The sequence below is a fragment of the Portunus trituberculatus genome, chromosome 49 (assembly GCF_017591435.1).
Source record: "Portunus trituberculatus isolate SZX2019 chromosome 49, ASM1759143v1, whole genome shotgun sequence".
Classification (NCBI taxonomy): domain Eukaryota; kingdom Metazoa; phylum Arthropoda; class Malacostraca; order Decapoda; family Portunidae; genus Portunus; species Portunus trituberculatus.
This window is the reverse complement of record NC_059303.1, coordinates 14,343,768-14,363,749: the sequence shown is the minus strand read 5'-3', so window position 1 is coordinate 14,363,749 and position 19,982 is coordinate 14,343,768. Positions and strand designations below refer to the sequence as shown.

General features: G+C 37.6%; 1 protein-coding gene across 2 annotated transcripts in view; it reads left to right on the top strand.

The window, feature by feature from the left end:
- The first annotated feature begins 146 nt into the window (after positions 1-146).
- Positions 147-19,982, top strand: part of LOC123499343 (EP300-interacting inhibitor of differentiation 3-like) — a 35,280-nt gene continuing 15,444 nt past the window's right edge. Inside the window, exons 1-4 of one of the 2 annotated variants that reach the window (XM_045247222.1) lie at positions 150-352; positions 563-631; positions 4,197-4,317; positions 16,488-16,641. In XM_045247222.1, coding sequence (XP_045103157.1) covers positions 4,198-4,317; positions 16,488-16,641 — 274 coding nt within the window. In that variant the 5' untranslated portion in view covers positions 150-352; positions 563-631; position 4,197. Of the gene's footprint in view, positions 353-562; positions 632-4,196; positions 4,318-16,487; positions 16,642-19,982 lie in introns of both variants that reach the window. The other variant, XM_045247223.1, reaches the window with a different exon arrangement.

The window sequence follows — 19,982 nt, the reverse complement described above, 5'->3', positions numbered from 1 at the left end:
TGTCATAGCAACTACACTTTTCAGTCCGGTCCTAATTTTCATAATAAATTTTGCAGCCTTACGTTATGGTTGACTGGCGTACCCATTGTCCGGGCTACTTTTTTTATTATTATTACAGTGCGTTGTATTTTTTCTTAGTTTGGGAGGTAAGGGTGGCTAGCTAGTCGAGTTTGACCAGATGAGATGAAGGTGGTGGGTTTTCATGCGGGTTTGGACCGAGAACAGTCTACGGTAACAAAACAAAACAACATTCAACATTGTTGATTGCGCGGGAGTCGGGACACGGGAGTCGGGAGCTCCAGTTTGGATTTGATGGAAGCGGGAGGGATTGGAAGGCATTGTTGTATTGTTGGTGAGTACCTTGGTCTCTTCCTATTCAGAATGTGTAAGTTATGGCATAACTGAGCTGCCGTGTATAGGATAAGTTTTGTTCTGAACACTGCGTCCCTGTGGTTGTACATTAAGTGATTTTTAGTCTGGTATCTCTAGCTGTCTGATGCACCTTCTTGTCATTACATTTAAGTCACGGCCTAATTACTTTGTTGGTCTGGTGCATCAACAGTGTGCGGCTTCCCTAGCCGCCGTCCTGGGTTAGTTGGAGTTTGGCAAGCCCACCAGGGAAGAATAACAGGTAAGGGAAGTTGTATAGCCTTGGTGTTTGGTGTAATGCTGTGTTGGTGTTGTGGTTCATTGTTTGATAAATGTTAACTAATAGCTGTTCCTGTATGTTATTTCCTCCCTCTCCAGGAATAGCAAGCTTGGGTATCCACTGAGAAAGTCAAATCACTGAAATTGATGAAATGTGGGAAATACTAAAGTCTGATGAGAAGAAATACCACTATTGGAGAAAATTTAAGAAATGGTCAACAAACGGAATATTACTCTCCCCTCCCTCCCACACACACTTATACTTAACTAAGCTAACTTAAACTAGCTTGTGGCCTTGCCATTCCTTCCCCTGGATGCCTCTTTAAGGACTTTAACCTAACCTAAGACTAACATTGTTTTGTAGAACTGCACCTTCTAGGAAATTTAGAAAATATCCTTTGATATTATCTTCTAACATCTCTCTCATCAGTCAGTCATATTCAACAAAAAAGAACGAGTAAAAAATAATATATATAATATGTAAGGGGTGTCAAACAATGATAGCCCCCCGTTACCCAGGATAAACAAAGCATGATAGAAAAAATAAAGTACTTACCGATAGGTAGCACAATTCATTGTTGGTTTACACTTACAAGCTCAATATTCAGTGTTCAATCCAATGGCATTACAAACAGCTTGAAGACAAGCAGGGTGGGAAGACAAAAGTGACTCAAAAAGCTCCTATTGAACTCCATTTCTTGAATGACAGTGGATCCATCTTGAAGGACAAGGTTGAAAAAAGGAGGCTGTTTTGAGTCTCCAGCAACCTGATTTAGTCGTACCAGCATGGAGGAGCACGCTAATGCTATCTTTTCAGAAATGGAATATGGAGCTTTTTGAGTCACTTTTGTCTTCCTACCCTGCTTGTCTTCAAGCTGTTTATGAAGCCAGCAGAATGAACACTGAATATTGAGATTGTAAGTGTAAACCAACAATGAACTGTGCTACCTATCGTTACTTTAGTTTTTTCCTCCTGTCATGTTTTGTTTATCCTTGGTATTGGGGCGGGGGCCTATCATATGTAGATAGAAGAACTGTGAGTTTGGAATAAAGAACTGCTCAAGTTGGTCTGAGTTGGTTGATATGATAGTCCAAGTTGGACCTACACCCTGGGCTCTTCATCTATTGTGCCTGCCATCACCATGGAGCTAATATCATTTCTTTACACAGTAAGTGGTAGAGGCTCAAAACAATTTCCCCTTTATGGCAAGATGTTCTGATGCTTTTGAAACACTAACTGGCAACCATTTGCACTATCCAGGGAGTAACAAACAGTGTATAAGTCACCTCAGTTAGGTGTGCCAAAGAAAAATGAACTGTGCTACTTTTTTTTGCTTCCTCCCACCCTCTCACATGCTTGAAAGGACTACAAGCAAGGGGAATTGGAAGATGCTTACATCAAACAAGGCTGGCCACACTTGTGGTTGCTGCACTTTCCTAGGATGCTAGTGAGACTGCTGCTTTGTCCTATTTTTCAAGTCTGGTAGCCATTGCGTTTTTATTTCTTTGATTTTCAACAACTTTTGATAGAGTGTGGCACAAAGCTTTGATCTCCAAACTATCCTCCCACAGCTTCTATCCTCTGCAACTTCATATTAGATATTCTCTCTGACTGTTCTATTGCTGCTGTGGTAGACAGCCACTGTTCTCCTAAACCTATAATTAACAGTGGTGTTCCTTTGGGTTCTGTCCTATTATCCACTCTCTTCCTATTATTCATTAATGATCTAAACCAAACTTCTTGTTCTATCAACTCTTATGCTGATGATATAACCCTACAGTTTTCCACGTCTTTTCAGAGACAGCCAACCATTCAGGATGTAAATATCATGCAGGAAAGCCACAGATTGGCCGACCTCTTACCTCTCTAAAATTTCTGATTGGGATAGAGCAAAGTTATTGTCAAGAGTTTCAAAAACTCAATTCCTCCATTTGTTAATTCAACACAGCCTTCCAGATAACTCTCCTCTCTTCTTTATTGATATTCAATTGTCACTTTTTTCTACTCTAAATATCCTTGGTCTGCCCTTTACTTATAATCTAAAGTAGAAGCTCCCTATCTCATTTGTAGCCAAAACAGTGTATATGAAGACAGGCATTCTAAGTGGTTTTTCTCCAGTTCTTTTCACCCCATGAATTGCTAAATCTGTACCGGAACCATATTCACCCACGTATTCAGTATTCTTCACATGTATTGAGTTTGGCTGGGGTTTCTACTGTACTAGATACAGTGGAATCAAAAACTTTTTTCATCTTTCTCCTCTTATTTGATTGGCTGTGTTCAGTTTTTCTCATCGTTATAATGTTGCATATCTTGCTATCTTCTACCATTATTTTCATGCCAACTGCTCTTCTGATATTGCTAACTGCATGCCTTCCCTCTTCCTGCAGCCTAATTGCACAAGATTTTCTTTTTTCTCTCATCCCTATAATGTCCACCTCTTTAATGCAATAGTTAATCAGTTCTCTCAATCATTCATCCCTTTCTTTGGTAAACTCTGGAACTCCCTGCCTGCTTCTGTATTTCAATCTACCTATGACCTGAACTTATTTAAGAGAAAGGCTTCAAGACACTTATCAATATCTCTTGGCCAACTCTTTTGTCCCTGTTCAGCAACCAGCACCTCAATGAGCTTTTTTTTATTTTTATTTTTATTTTAATTTATATTTACTTATTTATTTATTTTATTTTTTTCCGTTGACCAGCTTTTCTTGCTTACATAAAAAAAGTCCTCAATCTAACTCCTGTTTGATTGGATTTAAATGGGAAATTATAGCCAACCTTATTTGATGTAACCATCTCCTTATATTTCTCTTTGCTTGTAGTAATTTTTGGCATATTAAGAGGGTGGGAGGGAGGAAATAGTAATGCAGTTAACTTTTCTTTGGCACACCAGATGACAAACCACATTCTCTCGATATCAGCTGAACAGCTAACTGAGGTGACTCACACATGGTTTCTTACTCCCTGGACAGTGTGAAAGGTTGCCAGTTAGTTTTTCAAAAGCATTAGAACATCTTGCCATCCTGGGAAAATTGTTGTGAGCCTCCATCACTTAATGTGTAAAGAAGTGACATTAGCTCCATGGCGTCACCACTCTCCACACAGACTGTATGGTGAGGTTCAAAGGGGAAGTATGGGAGCTTGATGGAAAGAGAGCACAGGAAAGCATAGAAAACTCTGAGCACATACAGCTGGTGTGCACTGACTGGCCATTCTTGAGATCTTGCACTACTTACCCTATTAGGATCCTCTTATCTCTAGATGTTTATCCTAAATCTCAGTGGCATGCTCCTCTGCCTGATTTTTAGTATTTACTTTGTACTCTATAACGATATGAGTTCGCATCTTTAGGTAAGTCTGGGTGTACTTGCCTGAAGTGTGCTTTCCAAAATCCTAGGAAGTGAGTGTGTGAATGATTTTCAATCTCTTGAAGTCTACAATACAATTATAAAACTTGTGATGTTATATAACTTTTTTGGACAATTAACCATCAATTATTATTATTATTGTTAATATTCATACTTGTTCAAATGTTTTGCACCAGAATGATGTCAGGCAAGAAAGAAAGGAATAAGCAGCCTAAGAAGATGCAAAATGAGGGAAATGGCCAGGAAGAGGGAGAAGGAAGGGGAGAATGCAGTGATTCAGATGAAGAAGAGAAAATGGTAAGTGAAAAAATGAAAAACTTAGTGTTCTGCAATTTTTTGTAATGAATGGATTCTAATCAGAACAGCTCTTGCCTGTTGCAGCACCACATGACATTCTTCCCCAGTAATGATTTGTTACACTGTAATAATCCCACTAAGAGAATGAACAGTATTTTCATCTGTTGTATGAAGTGTGTTGCAAATGTAGTTGCTTTTATAGTACTCTTGAACTGACCTGACCTGAACTGCCAAATCTAGCCAGTGGTTGACTCTTAGATCCAAATAAAAAATATCCAAGAGAGTGAGTGAATGAGAGTAGTCTAAGGAAATGACTCGTATATTAGTGCAAAGAATAAATACTAAGAAAATTCTGCTGGAAATTTAACAATTGAATTAATCTTAAACTTATAATATTACAGCCAAACAGAAAAAATACAGGGGTCCTCCCTTAATGTGTAGGAAAGGGACCAAGAAAATGTATGCATATATTGAAAATGCACTAGTGGAATAATAGAACCCCATATTATGAATAAGATTAGGACCAGGACACACCACGACTGACCCCTGAGACCAATCCCCACCCCACATTAGGGGGCTCCCATATCGATCATTCATGCACAGCTTTCTTGATGGCATCTTTAAATTTCACCATGTTACACACTGTGGACTCATTAATAGAGTAAAATCAGCTTACTTTACGTAACTTCTCAACTGGCTATGATGTCTAAGTTTCTCTTGAAGCGAAAATATTTTACGTTTCTTCATAAGCTATACCTGTGACACCCTTCTCTTTCGTATTTTTGGAAGGAGTCATATTCACAAACTTAGAAAAATCACAGATGTTACATAATATCACCAACCTACAAAGGTAAAAAATATCATAATGCTTAGCAAACATGAAACATGAAACAGTAATACAGCAAAATGGAAGTGGCACAACATGGCTGGATCGAAACATAAACACGGCGGCAAACTTTCTCATTGGTTCTTTGTTATCTAATGTTTAATTTATGTATTTTGACAGTTTTTTTTTTTTTTTTTTTTTTTTTTTTTTTTAATATAATTTTATAATTTATTTAAATTTTTTTTTGGCAGAAAAAAAAATTATAGCAAATATATTTTGTTCTAAAATGAAAGTTTCTTTCACTATGTGCGCTTAAAGCCGGAAATTTTGTGCATCGTACAAGTGATGGAAACAAAGTGAGGGTGCACAGAAAGCCGGAAACACATTAACTGAGGTGCGCAATAAAGAGGGACTTCTGTACTAGTAATAACCTAATCACCATATCACTATGTGGCACATACACCCCAAAAAATAAACTGTTCAGATTTACCGTCAGCATTCACCAAGGAAAAATTCTCACACCACATGTTAAAGTATAGTCAGCTCAATTAACGCGAGGGTTACATTCCTGGAGACTCTGCGCTATTCAAACAATTTTTCCATAGAAAACAATGATAATAGGGGGGTTACGTTCCTGGTCACTGGAAAAGTCCGCCTATTTTGGGAGTTTTGTTACTTAAACCTTACAAAAAAAAAAAAAAAAAAATCATTAGGTCAAATTTTGCATAGAACTTACAGAGCAAAGCAGGAGATGAGTAGGAGGCATTTGTCCACTGCTAATTGGAGTTGGCAGCTTCTTCTTTTGACCCCTTAAGCTCGTGTGGTGCTTTCACCACAATATTTGTGTTTCTGCTCCTCTATTGCTTGCTGTAATGGATATCATAGCTTTGTATTCATGTACGATCTAGATCATCTTGACTCCGTGGCACAATGATAGTGAACTAACTACTATTGAATACCATTTCCCTTGACATGAACTTTTTTTCTCAGTGAGACATGCAATTCTCACTCATGCTTCACTTACTGAATTCATGTGAGAATTGCATGCTTCACTAAGTCTTCCTCTGCCGGGTGAAGTTACAAGGAGAAAAGATAATTTCGAGAGAAGGGGTATTCAATAGTAGTTCACTATCACTCAGTGCCACGGAGACAAGGTGATCTTGAAGTCCTGATCGTATATGAATACAAAGATTTGATATCCATTATAGAAAGCAATAGAGGAGCAGAAACACAGATATTGTGGTGAAAGCACCATACAAGATTAAGGGATCAAAAGAAGAAGAAGCAGCCAACGCCAATCAGTGGCATACAAATGCCTCCTCATCTCCTGGATATCGTAAAGGCAAAATAACAGATTGTATAACAGAATTAAGGTAGAAAAAATTGAATATCTTAAAAGCAAAACATCATATAACATTGAGGTAATGCTTACAGATGTGATACACATACACAATGGGGGAACAATGTTGTGAACAAACCTTTCACAGGACTCTGTGGCCTCTGTTCTCTCTCTCATCCTCTTGCTTACTTAAAACTTCATTTCCTTTATGAATAATGTGTACAGCATTTAGTAAAGGATTGTCAGCAAGCTCTTCTGCTATGAAGAGAGCAACCAGTCTCCTGTGGGCAGCTCTTTTGCTGCTGAGTAGAACATCTGATTGAGTGTCCCAAACAGGAGGGGGCAGCTGGATGCAGAGAGTAATGTCCTGTGGAATATGCACTAAAGGATGTATCCCTGAAAACACTTTGCAGTAAGTAGTAAGTAATAAAAGACTAAGACACCTCATGCCCCATAAGTGTGATATTGTAGTTTGGTAGCCATTGGACACCTCCCCATTTGGCACAGATTTGCTCTGTAGGTAGGAGAGCTTCGGTAGCAATGCTCACTTACTTCCACCCCTCGGCTCAGGTTGCTTCTGGAGACTGGTTTAAATATGTACGGGGACCTAATTTGACGTTGAATTAATTTTTTCACTCCACTTTAAAAAATTTGAACTATTGGGAAATTTGTGTTATCAGTTTTTGGATTGACAAACATTCACTGTACAGGTATTTTCCAAACTATAAAATTTTCACCTTTATATGACTGCACTTTTTCGATATTTTCTTTAGTAGAGATGAATCTTGAATCTCGATCATAATTGGGAACAAAAATACTGATTGAGATTCAAAATATTGAGATGCAAAGTTCATTTCTTATGGGGAAAAATGCAATTGGGACCAAAGCCTCTCCAACTAATTTATATCAATTCTGTTAACATTATAGCTTACACTTAGTTTCACACGATATACATTACAGTATACCCTCATCCATTCGCGGTTCACCGTTCATGGCCCTGCATACTTGCGGATTTTTTATTTATTTATTAATTTTTTCATAATTTTGGCAATTTCGTGAATTTCTCAGGCCATTTTTTAGCAGAAAAACGCTCACATTCACCCTAACTGGTAAATGATTTTAAAGTAACAATGTCAGTTAATATAATATAAAAAATTAGAAAAGATAGTTGACGTGACGTCACAAGCATCTTCATTTGCAAGACTCTAAACAGCTCTCTCTCTCAGTCGCATGCAGGTTTTCAAAGTGATTGTTTGAATTCAAGTTTTTGGTGTGTTATGTAATTACTACTGTACCCCTGTATCATTTACGCCCTATAATGCCGCCAAAAAAATTTCATCATCATTCATTATTGGTGAGTACAATAGAATTAAAATGTTTTTAATTGATCATTATACATATTATACTACATTATTACTGTTTTTCATTTATCATTACTACATATTACTACATTATTACTGTATTAATGAGTAAGAGTGTCTTTAGAATGTGTTTGGGAAGCATATTTTAGCATATATATTATCATACAAAGCCATTTTAAAACTGCATCAATAATTCACGGATTTTCGGGAATTGTGGGAGGGAAAGGAACGTAACCCCCGCAAATAGCAGGGGGATATTGTACACTTAACCCTCTGCTATTATGCCTTCCACTATCACATTTCGTTGCAATTGTGCATGCTTAAAAACCTACACATATGTCTATATGGTGCACGAAATTACTGCTGTCACATGCCTTTCATTCAAAACCTTCCAGATTATGACATCACGTGATTGTTGAGTTTCTCTATATACTTCTATTGAGAAATAGTTCTTCACATATTTTCCCAATCTACCTATCCATCTAAGCTCCTAATCATCCACAATGAGGTACCTTATTCGATGGCATATAAGACACACCTTTTTCCAGTATTTTAACCTTTCCTAACTGCATGCATCATTATTTTATTGCTGGTATTATTATCATTACCAGTATTATCATTTTAAAAACAAGTAAAAATGAAAGCAATCTAACCTGTGAGGCTGTGATGCATGTTTATAAATATCTGCTGATCGGCACTCTGTTATGGTAGCAGGAGGAAAAAGACCAAGCTACACAATCTCCTACAAGCTGCAAGTGGTACATTATGCCAGGGAGCATGGCAATAGAGCACCAGTGAGGGCTGTGGGCCACCACCTACAGAAAAAATTATAAATGCTGGGTGACAGCAAGAAGACCAACTCAGGAGCACAAGGAAAAATAAATGTTTTCATCTTTCATAATGTGTTGCTAGATTGCTTTTAACAATATATGCTTAAATATACTAAAAACGTTTTTTCCTGAATTTAAAAGGTTGAAATGAGTGTGCGTCTTATGTACCTCTGTGTTCTGTATGCCGTCAAATCACTAGATAAAATTTTAAATTTATGTTGTTATTATGATTCTTGATTAGTTTTTACACTATTATTTCTTCATTTTTCTACTATTATATGGTATAAAAACTGGGCAAAGTGATAAAAAAATTGACAGCTTGGAGGTTCTAGTGTCAATAGGTTCTTCACTCTGGCTATCATGATTTCGGCTATTGCGCAGTGATAAGAGCACCAATTAGGCATGATAGCGGAGGATTGAGTGTATAGCTTATGTAGTAAACCCTCTATAAATCAGATATGTATAAGTCGGATGTTGGTTGAACCAGATTCTATATAACCACTGGATTATTTTAATTTAAATCGGATGGCATCAATATATAAAGCAAGCATCTGGAAGGGGAAAGGGGACTGTCAGGACTTCAACTGCAGTATAACAGTGCTCAGTGTACCAGGCAAGGTGCTTGTCCATTTCAAACACCAGAGACCTGAACAGTCTGGGTTCACACCCAGTAAGTCAACAACTGACCAGATCCTAGTGCCTTACATACTGGTGGAGCACTGACATGAGTTTCAACAAGGAATGCTTGCAACCTATGTCGATCTCAAGAAGGTGTTTGATTCAGTGCATCGAGAGACACTCTAGGATCTTCCGCATCTCCGTGGAATTCCTGTAAGGATTATTGGTCTATTAACTGGCCCCTACTCCGGGACTGTTAGTGCTATGAAGTGTGGAGTGGGGATGTCCAGCTTCCCTCTGAATGCAGGAATGAGGCAGGGATGCGTGCTTGCTCCATCACTTTTCAGCACTTGGATGGACTGGGTACTAGGCAGAGCTGTAGACCAAAGTCATTGTTGGCAATACAGGTAACTCTCAATTTACACAATAGATGCGTTCCAAGAGGCATCGCGTATTTCAAAATTCACTTAAAACAAACTTGTAATTTTCATAAGAAGCAATAGATAAATGGGGGGGATGCGTGATGTGGTTTATTCATGTATAAGCAAACCGATCGTGCAAATTTCATTAATTATAATATTTTTTCGGTCGCGTATTAACAAAAACGAGTAAATTAAACACGCGTAAATCAAGAGTTACCTGTACTGAGATTACAGATTTTGTTTTTGCCAATGATGCAGTAATCTTTACTGAGTCACTGGAGATTCTGGTAGTGGCTCTAGAGGCACTGCATGAGGAGGTGAAACCCTTGGGACTCAAGGTTTCCTGGCCCAAGACCAACGTTCCTGTGTTTGGTGGCGTACTGGATGAAACAGTACAGTCCATCCATGCGTATGGTGAGGACATTGAGATCTCGGAAAACTTCACATTCCTTGGTAGTGCAGTACATAATGACGGTGGATTGAGCCAGGATGTTGTACGGCGGATTGGCCTGGCCCATAGTGTTATGGACTCGCTCAACACAACTATTTGGCGTTGTCGGTGCCTGTGCAGATGGACAAAGATTTGGATCTTCAAGTCACTGGTGATTTCTGTCCTACTCTATTGTTGTGCGACATAGACACTGAACACCAATCTGAAGAGACGAATTGATATCTTTGTACTAGATACCTTCGCAGAATCATGGGGTACCACTGGCATGACTTTGTGTCAAATCACCAATTGATCCATGAGACTGATTCGAGGTCAATTACCAGCATAGTCCGTCAACACCAACTGCGACTATATGGGCATGTGGCCTGCTATTTGGAAGCTGATCCTGCATATCGGATTGTCTCCGAATGGGATAACCCAGCATGGAGGAGGCCAAGTTGATGTCCACAGAACTCATGGCTGCGGCAAGTCAATGGCTCTTACTGGGAGTTATTTGGCATGGGAAGGGAGCCTGCATGGAGACTTGCAAGGTGTGTCTGCCTGGGGTGCTTCATGGCCCTATATGGTAGGCAATGCGACGTGCACCCCCGGCCTATCCCCCCCTGTGATCGATTGATTGATCTTGCCTGGAAAATACCAGAAGTTTAGGAATGTTCTGCAATGCTTTTTCTGCTTGATACTTTTGTCTTTTATTTAGTATATTACATGTGTTTTATTAATTTAGTCAGTAATACATTTAGGTGCATATGATATTTTATGATTTTTACGGGTTTTAGGAGGGAGTTCAACTCCATCTCCCATCTTATAGATTCCCACAGGTCGTCTTTCACTCTTTCCCATTTCCATGACATGGCTTTTGTGAATTCCATTTCCCACTTCTTACTCCATTCCCAGATCTTATTTAGGTCTTCTTGCAATATTTCACAATCATCCTTTTGCTTTATAACTATGCACAGTTTTGTATCGTCCGTAAACAGATTTATGTAGCTGTTCACTCCTTCTGGCATGTCGTTAATATAAATGAGGAAAAGTATTGTTGCCAATACTGCCCCCTGTGGCACTCTGCTTTCTACTGCTCTCCATCTGGACTTCATATCTTTAACTACCGTCCTTATTTCTCTCCCCCTCAAATAATTTTCTATCCATCTCAATGTGCTTCCTTTTAAGCCACCCTTCTCTAACTTCCACAGTAATCTTGCATGTGGTACTTTGTCAAACGCCTTTTTTAAATCCAAATAAATACAGTCAACCCATCCCTCTCTCTCTTGTACTCTATCAACTATTCTAGAATAGAAACTCAATAAATTAGTTATACAAGACCGTCTTTTTCTAAAACCAAATTGGCTATTATTTGATATTAATTTGTTGTCTTCAAGGAATTCGATCCATTGTTTCTTTATTATTCTTTCACACATCTTGCATATTACACTAGTTAGTGATACCGGTCTGTAATTTAAAGGTTCTTCCTTCCTTCTGCTCTTATATATGGGAACCACCTAAGCTCTTTTCCATTCTACTGGTACTGTTCCATTTTCTATTGAGCATTTTATGATGTTGTATATAGGACTTGCTAGTTCTTCCCTACATTCTTTCAGTATTCTGACTGAGACTTCATCTGGTCCCATTGCCTTCTCTTCATCCAGTTCCTTCATTAACTCTTTTATTTCAAGCTTGGTTACTTTAATCTCTTTCATATAGATTGTCTCTCTATTACTCTGTGGCCTCTCAAATTTGGATTCCTTAGTAAAGACCTCCTGGAATTTTTTATTTAATAGTTCTGCCATACTTTTTGGGTCTTCCACCATCCCGTTCTCTCCTTTTAACCTTTCTATTGTTTCTTTTTGCCTAATTTTTCCATTTATGAATCTATAGAACAATTTTAGTTGCTCCTTACATTTTTCGACAACGTCTTTTTCAAAGTTCTTTTCCTTTTCCTTCCTCACCTTAACATATTCATTTCTTGCTGCTTTGAAATTTTCCTTATTTGCTGGATTCCTATTTCTCCTCCACCTTTTCCATGCTCCATCTCTTTTCTCCTTTGCCTTGGCACACCTTGCATTAAACCAATCTTTCTTTCCTTCTTCTTTAGGTCTATATTTTTGGGACATATTCCCTGACTCCTGTTTTGTATATTTCCAAAAATAAGTTATATTTGTCTCGCATTGTTTCTGAGTTTTCCATCTCCTCCAAGTCTACGTTTTTAAAATAGTTCTTGAGATTCTCAATATCAGCCTTTCTGTAATTTAATCGGTCATAAAAGATCACTTTTCTCCTTTCTTTAACGATTCTCGTTAGACTCCTTATTGTGTCATATATCATGTCTTTATATTCTTGATTGATCCATGAATTTGTTTTTGGTGCCACATATGATACAATGATTGTTATCTCTTTTTTATTAATATGCATCTTAATATACAATACTTCTGCTTTTCCTTTCCCACATTCCATTTCATTTATCACTATCTCCTTCCTTAACATAATCATGACTCCTCCTCCTCCTTTACCCACTCTGTCTCTTCTCCATACATTATACCTATTATCCAAGTCTATTTTGATTGCCTTATTTAGTTTTGTTTCAGCCAGGCATACAATATCTGGATTTTCTTTCTTTATGTAATCTCTTAATTCTAGTTTACTTGATAAAACCCCATCTATGTTCGTATACATCATTTTTAGTCTTTTGCCTTTATCATTTTAGTTAAACTTGTTACACTTTTTTCTCTTCCTTCTCATTTATATACCATTTCCTTATCCTGTCTCCTAGAATTCTCCAAAAAAATGCCGCCTTCTCCTCTTCTGACCTTTCATTATTCTTTTCTCTTACTGCTGCTGCCAGTTCATTGTATCTCTTCCTTTCCTCCTCATTTCTATTTTTCTTTATATAGATATTCTAAGTTTTGTTGTTCTATGTAAGATTTCTTCTGTTGCTGCTTGTGATTTTAGTAGTATTTTGATTGGTCTCATTTTTCCTTCTTGATATGGTCCCATTCTGTGTGCATGTGTATTTACCTAGTTGTATTTACCTAGTTGTAGTTTTACAGGCCCTGGGCTTTATGCTCGTGTGGTCCCGTCTCCATATCTACACTTATCCAATTTTTCTTTAAAACTATGTACACTCTTTGCTGATACCACTTCCTCACTCAAACTGTTCCAAGTCTCAACACATCTTTGCGGGAAACTAAATTTTTTAACATCTCTCAGACATCGTCCCTTCCTTAGTTTCTTACTATGCGATCTTGTGCTTCTAAAGTCATATTCTTCTCTCAGGATCAGTTTCTCATTATCCACTTCATCCATTCCGTTAATCAATTTATAAACTTGTATCAGATCCCTCTCTCTTCTCTGCTCCAAGGTTGGTAGATCCATTGCCTTTAGTCTCTCCTCATATGCCATCCCTTTAAATTCTGGAACCATTCTTGTAGCCATTTTTGTAGTCTCTCTAATTTTCTTATGTGTTTCTTTTTATGGGAGTCCACACAACTCCTGCATATTCCAATCTAGGTCTTATTTTAGTACTTATCAATTTCTTCATCATTTCCTTGTCCATATAGTGAAATGCTACTCCAATATTCCTTAGCAAATTATCGTCTCTCTGAAAATTCTATCAATATGGCTAACCGGTTGATTATTTTCTTCCATTGTCACTCCCAAGTCCTTTTCCTTTTTACTTTTTCTAGTTCTACTCCATCTCCCATCTTATAGATTCCCACTGGTCGTCTTTCACTTTTTCCCATTTCCATGACATGGCTTTTGTCCACATTGAATTCCATCTCCCATTTTTGCTCCATTTCCAGATCTTGTTTAAGTCTTCCTGTAGTATTTCACAATCCTCTTTTGTTTAATGACTCTGCACAGTTTCGCATCGTCCATAAACAGATTTATGTAGCTGTTCACTCCCTCTGGCATGTCATTTATATATACGAGAAAAAGTATTGGTGCCAATACTGACCCCTGTGGCACTCCGCTGTCTACTGTTCTCCACTTGGACTTCATATCTTTAACTATCGTCCTTATTTCTCTCCCCCTTAAGTAATTCTTCATCCATCTCAATGTGCTTCCTTTTAAGCCACCCTTCTCCTCTAACTTCCATAGTAATCTTTCATGTGGCACTTTATCAAAAGCCTTTTTTAGATCTAAATAAATACAGTCAACCCATCCCTCTCTCTCTTGTACATTATCAACTATTCTAGAGTAGAAACTCAATAAATTTGTCACACATGACCAACCTTTTCTAAAACCTCTGAATCTTGTGTTTTCCTTTACTCTTTGGACCATCAAATTATCTATCATTAGGTTCAGGAATCTATCTCCCCAGGCATCTTCCCCCATACCACTTTCATAATTTTCCCAGTCTACCTCCTTACAGTTGAAATCTCCTATCAATATCACTTTTCTCCTTTCCTTAATGATTCTTGTAAGACTCCTTATTGTGTCATCTATCATGTCTCTATATTCTTGGTTAGTCCATGAGTTTGTTTTTGGTGGCACATATGTTCCAATGATTGTTAACTCCTTTTTGTTAATATGCATCTTAACATACAGTATTTCTGATTTTCCTTCCCAAACTCCACTTGATTTACCACTATCTCCTTCCTTAACATCATCATGACTCCTCCTCCTCCTTTACCCACTCTGTCTCTCCTCCATATATTATACCTTTTATCTATGTCTATTTTATTGCCTCATTTAACTTTGTTTCCACCAGGCATACAATATCTGGTTCTTCTTTCTTTATGTAATCTCTTAATTCTAATTTACTAGATAAAATCCCATCTATGTTTGTATACATCATTTTTAATCTCTTGTTCTTATCATTTTTAGTTAAACTTGCTCCATTCTTTTCTCTTCTTTCTCTTTTATATACCATTTCCTTATCCTGTCTCCTATAATTCTCCAAAAATGCCTTCTTCTCCTCCTCTGACCTTTCATTATTTTTTCTCTTGCTTCTGCCACCAGTTCATTGTGTCTCTTCCTTTCCTCCTCGTTTCTATTTTTCTTTATATATATATCTTTGCAACCTTCTGTTTCTCTGAGTTTCGTTTTTCTATATAGTACTTCTCTGCTGCTGCTTGTGATTTTAGTAATATCTTAATTGGTCTCACTGTTCCTTCTTGATATGGTCCCATTCTATGGATTTCTTCTACTTCCTCTTCTAAGTTCTGTCTATCCTCGTCATTCAGATGTTTTAGTAGGTCTTTTACTGATTTCATTTCGTCTTTTTCCCTTCTTGGTCTATATTTAACATTTTTTTCTTTCAGTCCAAAAATAATTACACTCTTTTTTTTCCGCAATTTCTCTTACTAAATTTTCTTTTTTCTTGAGGACTCCTATCATTTTGCTTGTCATATTTTCATCTCTTTCTTTTAACTGTTCTTGAAATACTTCTTGAAATGATTCCTTGTCTTTCTTATCTTGGATTCTCCATGCTTGTACTTCTTTCTTAATCACGTCCTGTACTCTTTCTTCTTCTTTGTTAACTAGATCTTTTAGCTTTTCTTTTCTTTCTCGGCTTTACAGTCCTTCTTCCATCAATTTCTTATAGTTCGCTATTTGGACTTTTAATTCTTCATTTTCGGTTCTTAGCCTAGTTTCGTTTTCTTCCACTCTTTTTATCCTTTCTTTCAATTTCTGGAGCTCTTTATCCTGTTCTTCATTCTCTTTCATTCCCATACTCTCCTTTATCAATTTATCTAATTTACGTTCCATAGTTAAGACTCTATCAAATAGTGAAGTTTGCGCCTTATCAAAGCCTTCAAATTCTCCTCCTCCCTCACCAACATTGTCATCATCAGCTTTCATTCTTTCCCTTGTCACATACCTGCATTTAGATGGAATATCTTTCTCACTCATTATTATTTAACACTGTATTCATGAAAAAAAAAAAAAAATGAGTCCACACTTATCGCCCAGGCCACTGTAAACCCAAACAAAGGTAGTGAAGATCAGCTGATTCTCGGGAGCGACGGTATCGCGTCCTTCCTCTGCTGCGTCTCTGTGTGTGTGTGTGTGTGTGTGTGTGTGTGTGTGTGTGTGTGTGTGTGTGTGCGTGTATATAGTGAAATGCTAATCCAATATTCCTTAGCAAATTATATGTCTCTCTGAAAATTCTATCAATATGGCTTACCGGTTGGTTGTTTTCTTCCATCGTCACTCCCAAGTCCTTTTTCTTTTTTTCCTTTTTCTAGTTCTACTTCCCACTGGTCATCTTTCACTTTTTGTGTGTGTGTGTGTGCTTAGATAGATCCATGCATGTAATAACTATTGTGTGGCTGTAATGTTTATATGCCCGCATATCCCTTGACACAAATTCTTATTTTTGACAGCGATCATATTTGTCTGAGGAAGCAAACAAGGTTGTGAGGGAAAAATACCAGGATTTGATGACTGAGGTCCACCAATATGTAGATGAAGACAAAAATATGGACACACACAATCTCCAGATGCTGGTGCTGAAGGCCAATGAAGCATTTGAAGCTGGTGAGACTTACCTTTCATTTCATATGTTTGTAGCTTTGAAAATATGAATTAAATCAATGTTAACTTCTAAAAGGTAATGGTTTGTACTTTTTTCCATTTAAGACTTGCTTAGATCCATTAGATGTTTTAGATTTATTAACCTTTCCATTTCATTGCTATTTTTTTCTGGGTATGTTCAAGAGTGGTGGTTGCAACTTCCTTGATTTTTATGTCTAGAACCTAGTATTAATTGAATTTAACATCTAAGATGATATATGAGACAGTATGTGAGAGGAAGATAACCCTCAAATCTAGAGGTTTTGAGTTATAGACAAGAACTTGTTAAAGGGTGTGATTATCATGTGGGAGGGTCTGGCAGAGGAAATCTGACCATCTTGATGGTTAAACTAAGGGTTAAAGGGACCTGAATTGGGCCAAAGTGTGGATCAGACTAACCTATCTCCTGTATGCAATAGAGGGACAAGTTCTGTGCATGCTGGGATGTGCGCTTGCCCAATCACTGCCCGGCATGGTATTGTTATTGTTGTCATACTCCACCATATGTAATGCATCCACACCATACCAGCTTCTGCCTTCACCAGGCACACTACTCCTGATTCTCAGCACTTTTACATTGTTTATAACATGTCTTCACATGGCAATAAACATGTTGACTCCCCTGCCTCTGTGGTGCCTCAACCTGACATTGGTGTGGATATCTGGCATACTAACCCCAGCAAAAGAGCAAAGAAGACTAATATGCAGTGCCTGTCATCAAGAGTCACAGTATATTCCATCACCATTGTGACCACAACCAATCTTGTTCATAGGTGGAATGATGGGGAATAAATCCCCAGTCAACCCTCATTATTGGGTTGGATGGGGATTTATTGAGTAGGTAAATCTGCTAAGGGGATTGTTAAGAACATAAATGCATTGTTTCTGATGATGAACTTAAATGTCTCAAGCCAATATAAAGGATGAAAATGAACCCTAACACATAAATTTTGAACATAATATCTTTTATGCCATACATGCTGTATATAAATGTGAAGTAAGGAGTGAATAAAATTTCCAGCCATAAAAAAAAAGGGAATTATTAAAAACCACATGGCATGACAGAAATATCCTAGATCTTTCATTTGATGCATAATAATAATACATTTTGACCATTTTTATAAGAGTAATCAGTGATAAACTTTAAACGCAATTATCTGAAAAGTAGGTTGTGTGGGTTGCCCCCTCTCACATATTGTGCCAATATATATATATATATATATATATATATATATATATATATATATATATATATATATATATATATATATATTTACACAGTAATACCTCGAGATATGAACGCCCCAACATACAATTTTTTTTATATACGACGAAAAATTTCATATCATTTACGCCTTGAAATACAAAGACATTTTTAAGATACGATTAGCCATCGGTAGGTGGCGCAGCGATCGCTCGGCTACCCGCATCCACCCGAATATTCAGTTCACATTGTGTATCGTTGTTTATCCTTTGTGCATGTATGTGTCTGTGTTGCTTGGCAATCTGTATTTTTTGTTAAGTTTTGTGAACTCAAGACCTTGTGATCCTGGGTCCCAAAAGTAAAAATAAGGAGGCTGAAAAGGAGAAACTTAAGAAGAGTCTCACAATTGATATGAAACACAAGATAATTGCAAAATATGAACGTGGTGTGCGTATTTGTGACTTGGCCCTTTGCGCTAACGCTAGTAGTAACTGTGAAGTCAAACCATTGTTGGTGTATCATTCTGAGAACCCCTGGGCCTTTAAAGCACATAAGGTGTTAAAAGAGAAACTCCAGGTCATGTGGCGTGCCAATAGTAAGGCATGGGTAACTCGCCAATTCCTCCTCCATACTACATATACGAAGTTCTGTCACAGCGTTGGTAAATACAAATGTACATTTAACCCCTAAAGCTAGGGGGAGTTGGGAGTTTTCGCTCGTGCTGACTCGGCAGGTTTGGGGACAAACACACAAAAATAGCCTGTATTCACATACTGATTACACTTAGAAATTCAATAAACGAGTGTGTACTAATGGTGTTCTGCCCACAAACAACTCTTCCTCTTTGCAATGCAAAATACCTGAAGTCTTTAGATGGTATGGTTACCAAAATATCACAGGTTGAATGAGGTGGTGTCATTGGTGTATGTGGCCTTGCGTCCGATTGGGTTCAGCGGCCTTGGCTAGACCGATAGAAAACAGGCCCATTGTATCTCTCTCTCTCTCTCTCTCTCTCTCTCTCTCTCTCTCTCTCTCTCTCTCTCTCTCTCTGATACCACTCTCATTCAAAAGTTGTCTCCCCGCAACATGGCGAGACACCCGAGGTGTAGAAATAAGGCGCGCAGGAGAAGTGGCGGAATCAGGCACCAGGAAATCATTGTCACTCCCACCATCCATCGTGGGAGTTGGTGACACAGTGACGTATAGCATATGTTTATTCCTGATGAATGTTGCCAGCTCACAAGCAAAGAAGACGGGAAGAAAATAGCCAAAATATAGCCCAAAAACCCCTAAACATCTATTGACATGCCCCGAGTCTTGCATGATGAACGTCTATCAACATGTCCCGAGTTTTGCAGGTTGTTGTTATTTTGGGCAATATAGTACATTTATATCATGCATACAATAAACATTGTACGTATCTTATATTAAATCTATATTTGGTGGGTATTTAAAGCATATTGATTTTTTTTTGGGGGGGGGGAAATTTATATCACTAGAATGCATTAATTCTATTTCCATTAATTTCTATGGGAGAAATTGATTTGATATACAATTTTTTTTGAGATACAACAATCGTCACGGAACGAATTAAATTCATATGTCGAAGTACCACTATATATATATATATATATATATATATATATATATATATATATATATATATATATATATATATATACATACATACATACAGTAAAGTCCCGGGTTACGTCGGTCTCGAGTTACGTCAAACTCGTAGTTACGTCAGTCCACTATAAGGCAATTTAAGATTTTAAAAATTGAAAATTTATAAATCGCAAAGTGCGGGATTTATTGTTACTGTTGGTGGTTGCCTACCACAGTCACGCATGAATACAATAACATGCCTCAATTCCACCACAGTCGCCCCTGGCAAGAGTGTTATCCTACTTCTGCTTTACTGAATCAAGTTCTTAGTATCTTGCTCAATGGCACCAAAGAGAAAACTTAGTGACAGCAGTGATGCTAAGAAAAGGAAAACCATTACGCTACAAGAAAAAGAGGACATAATTAAAAGACATGAGAAGGACGCAGCAGCTGTGTGTGAGGGAGGAAGAAGAAAATGGGAAGCCCGTTACCA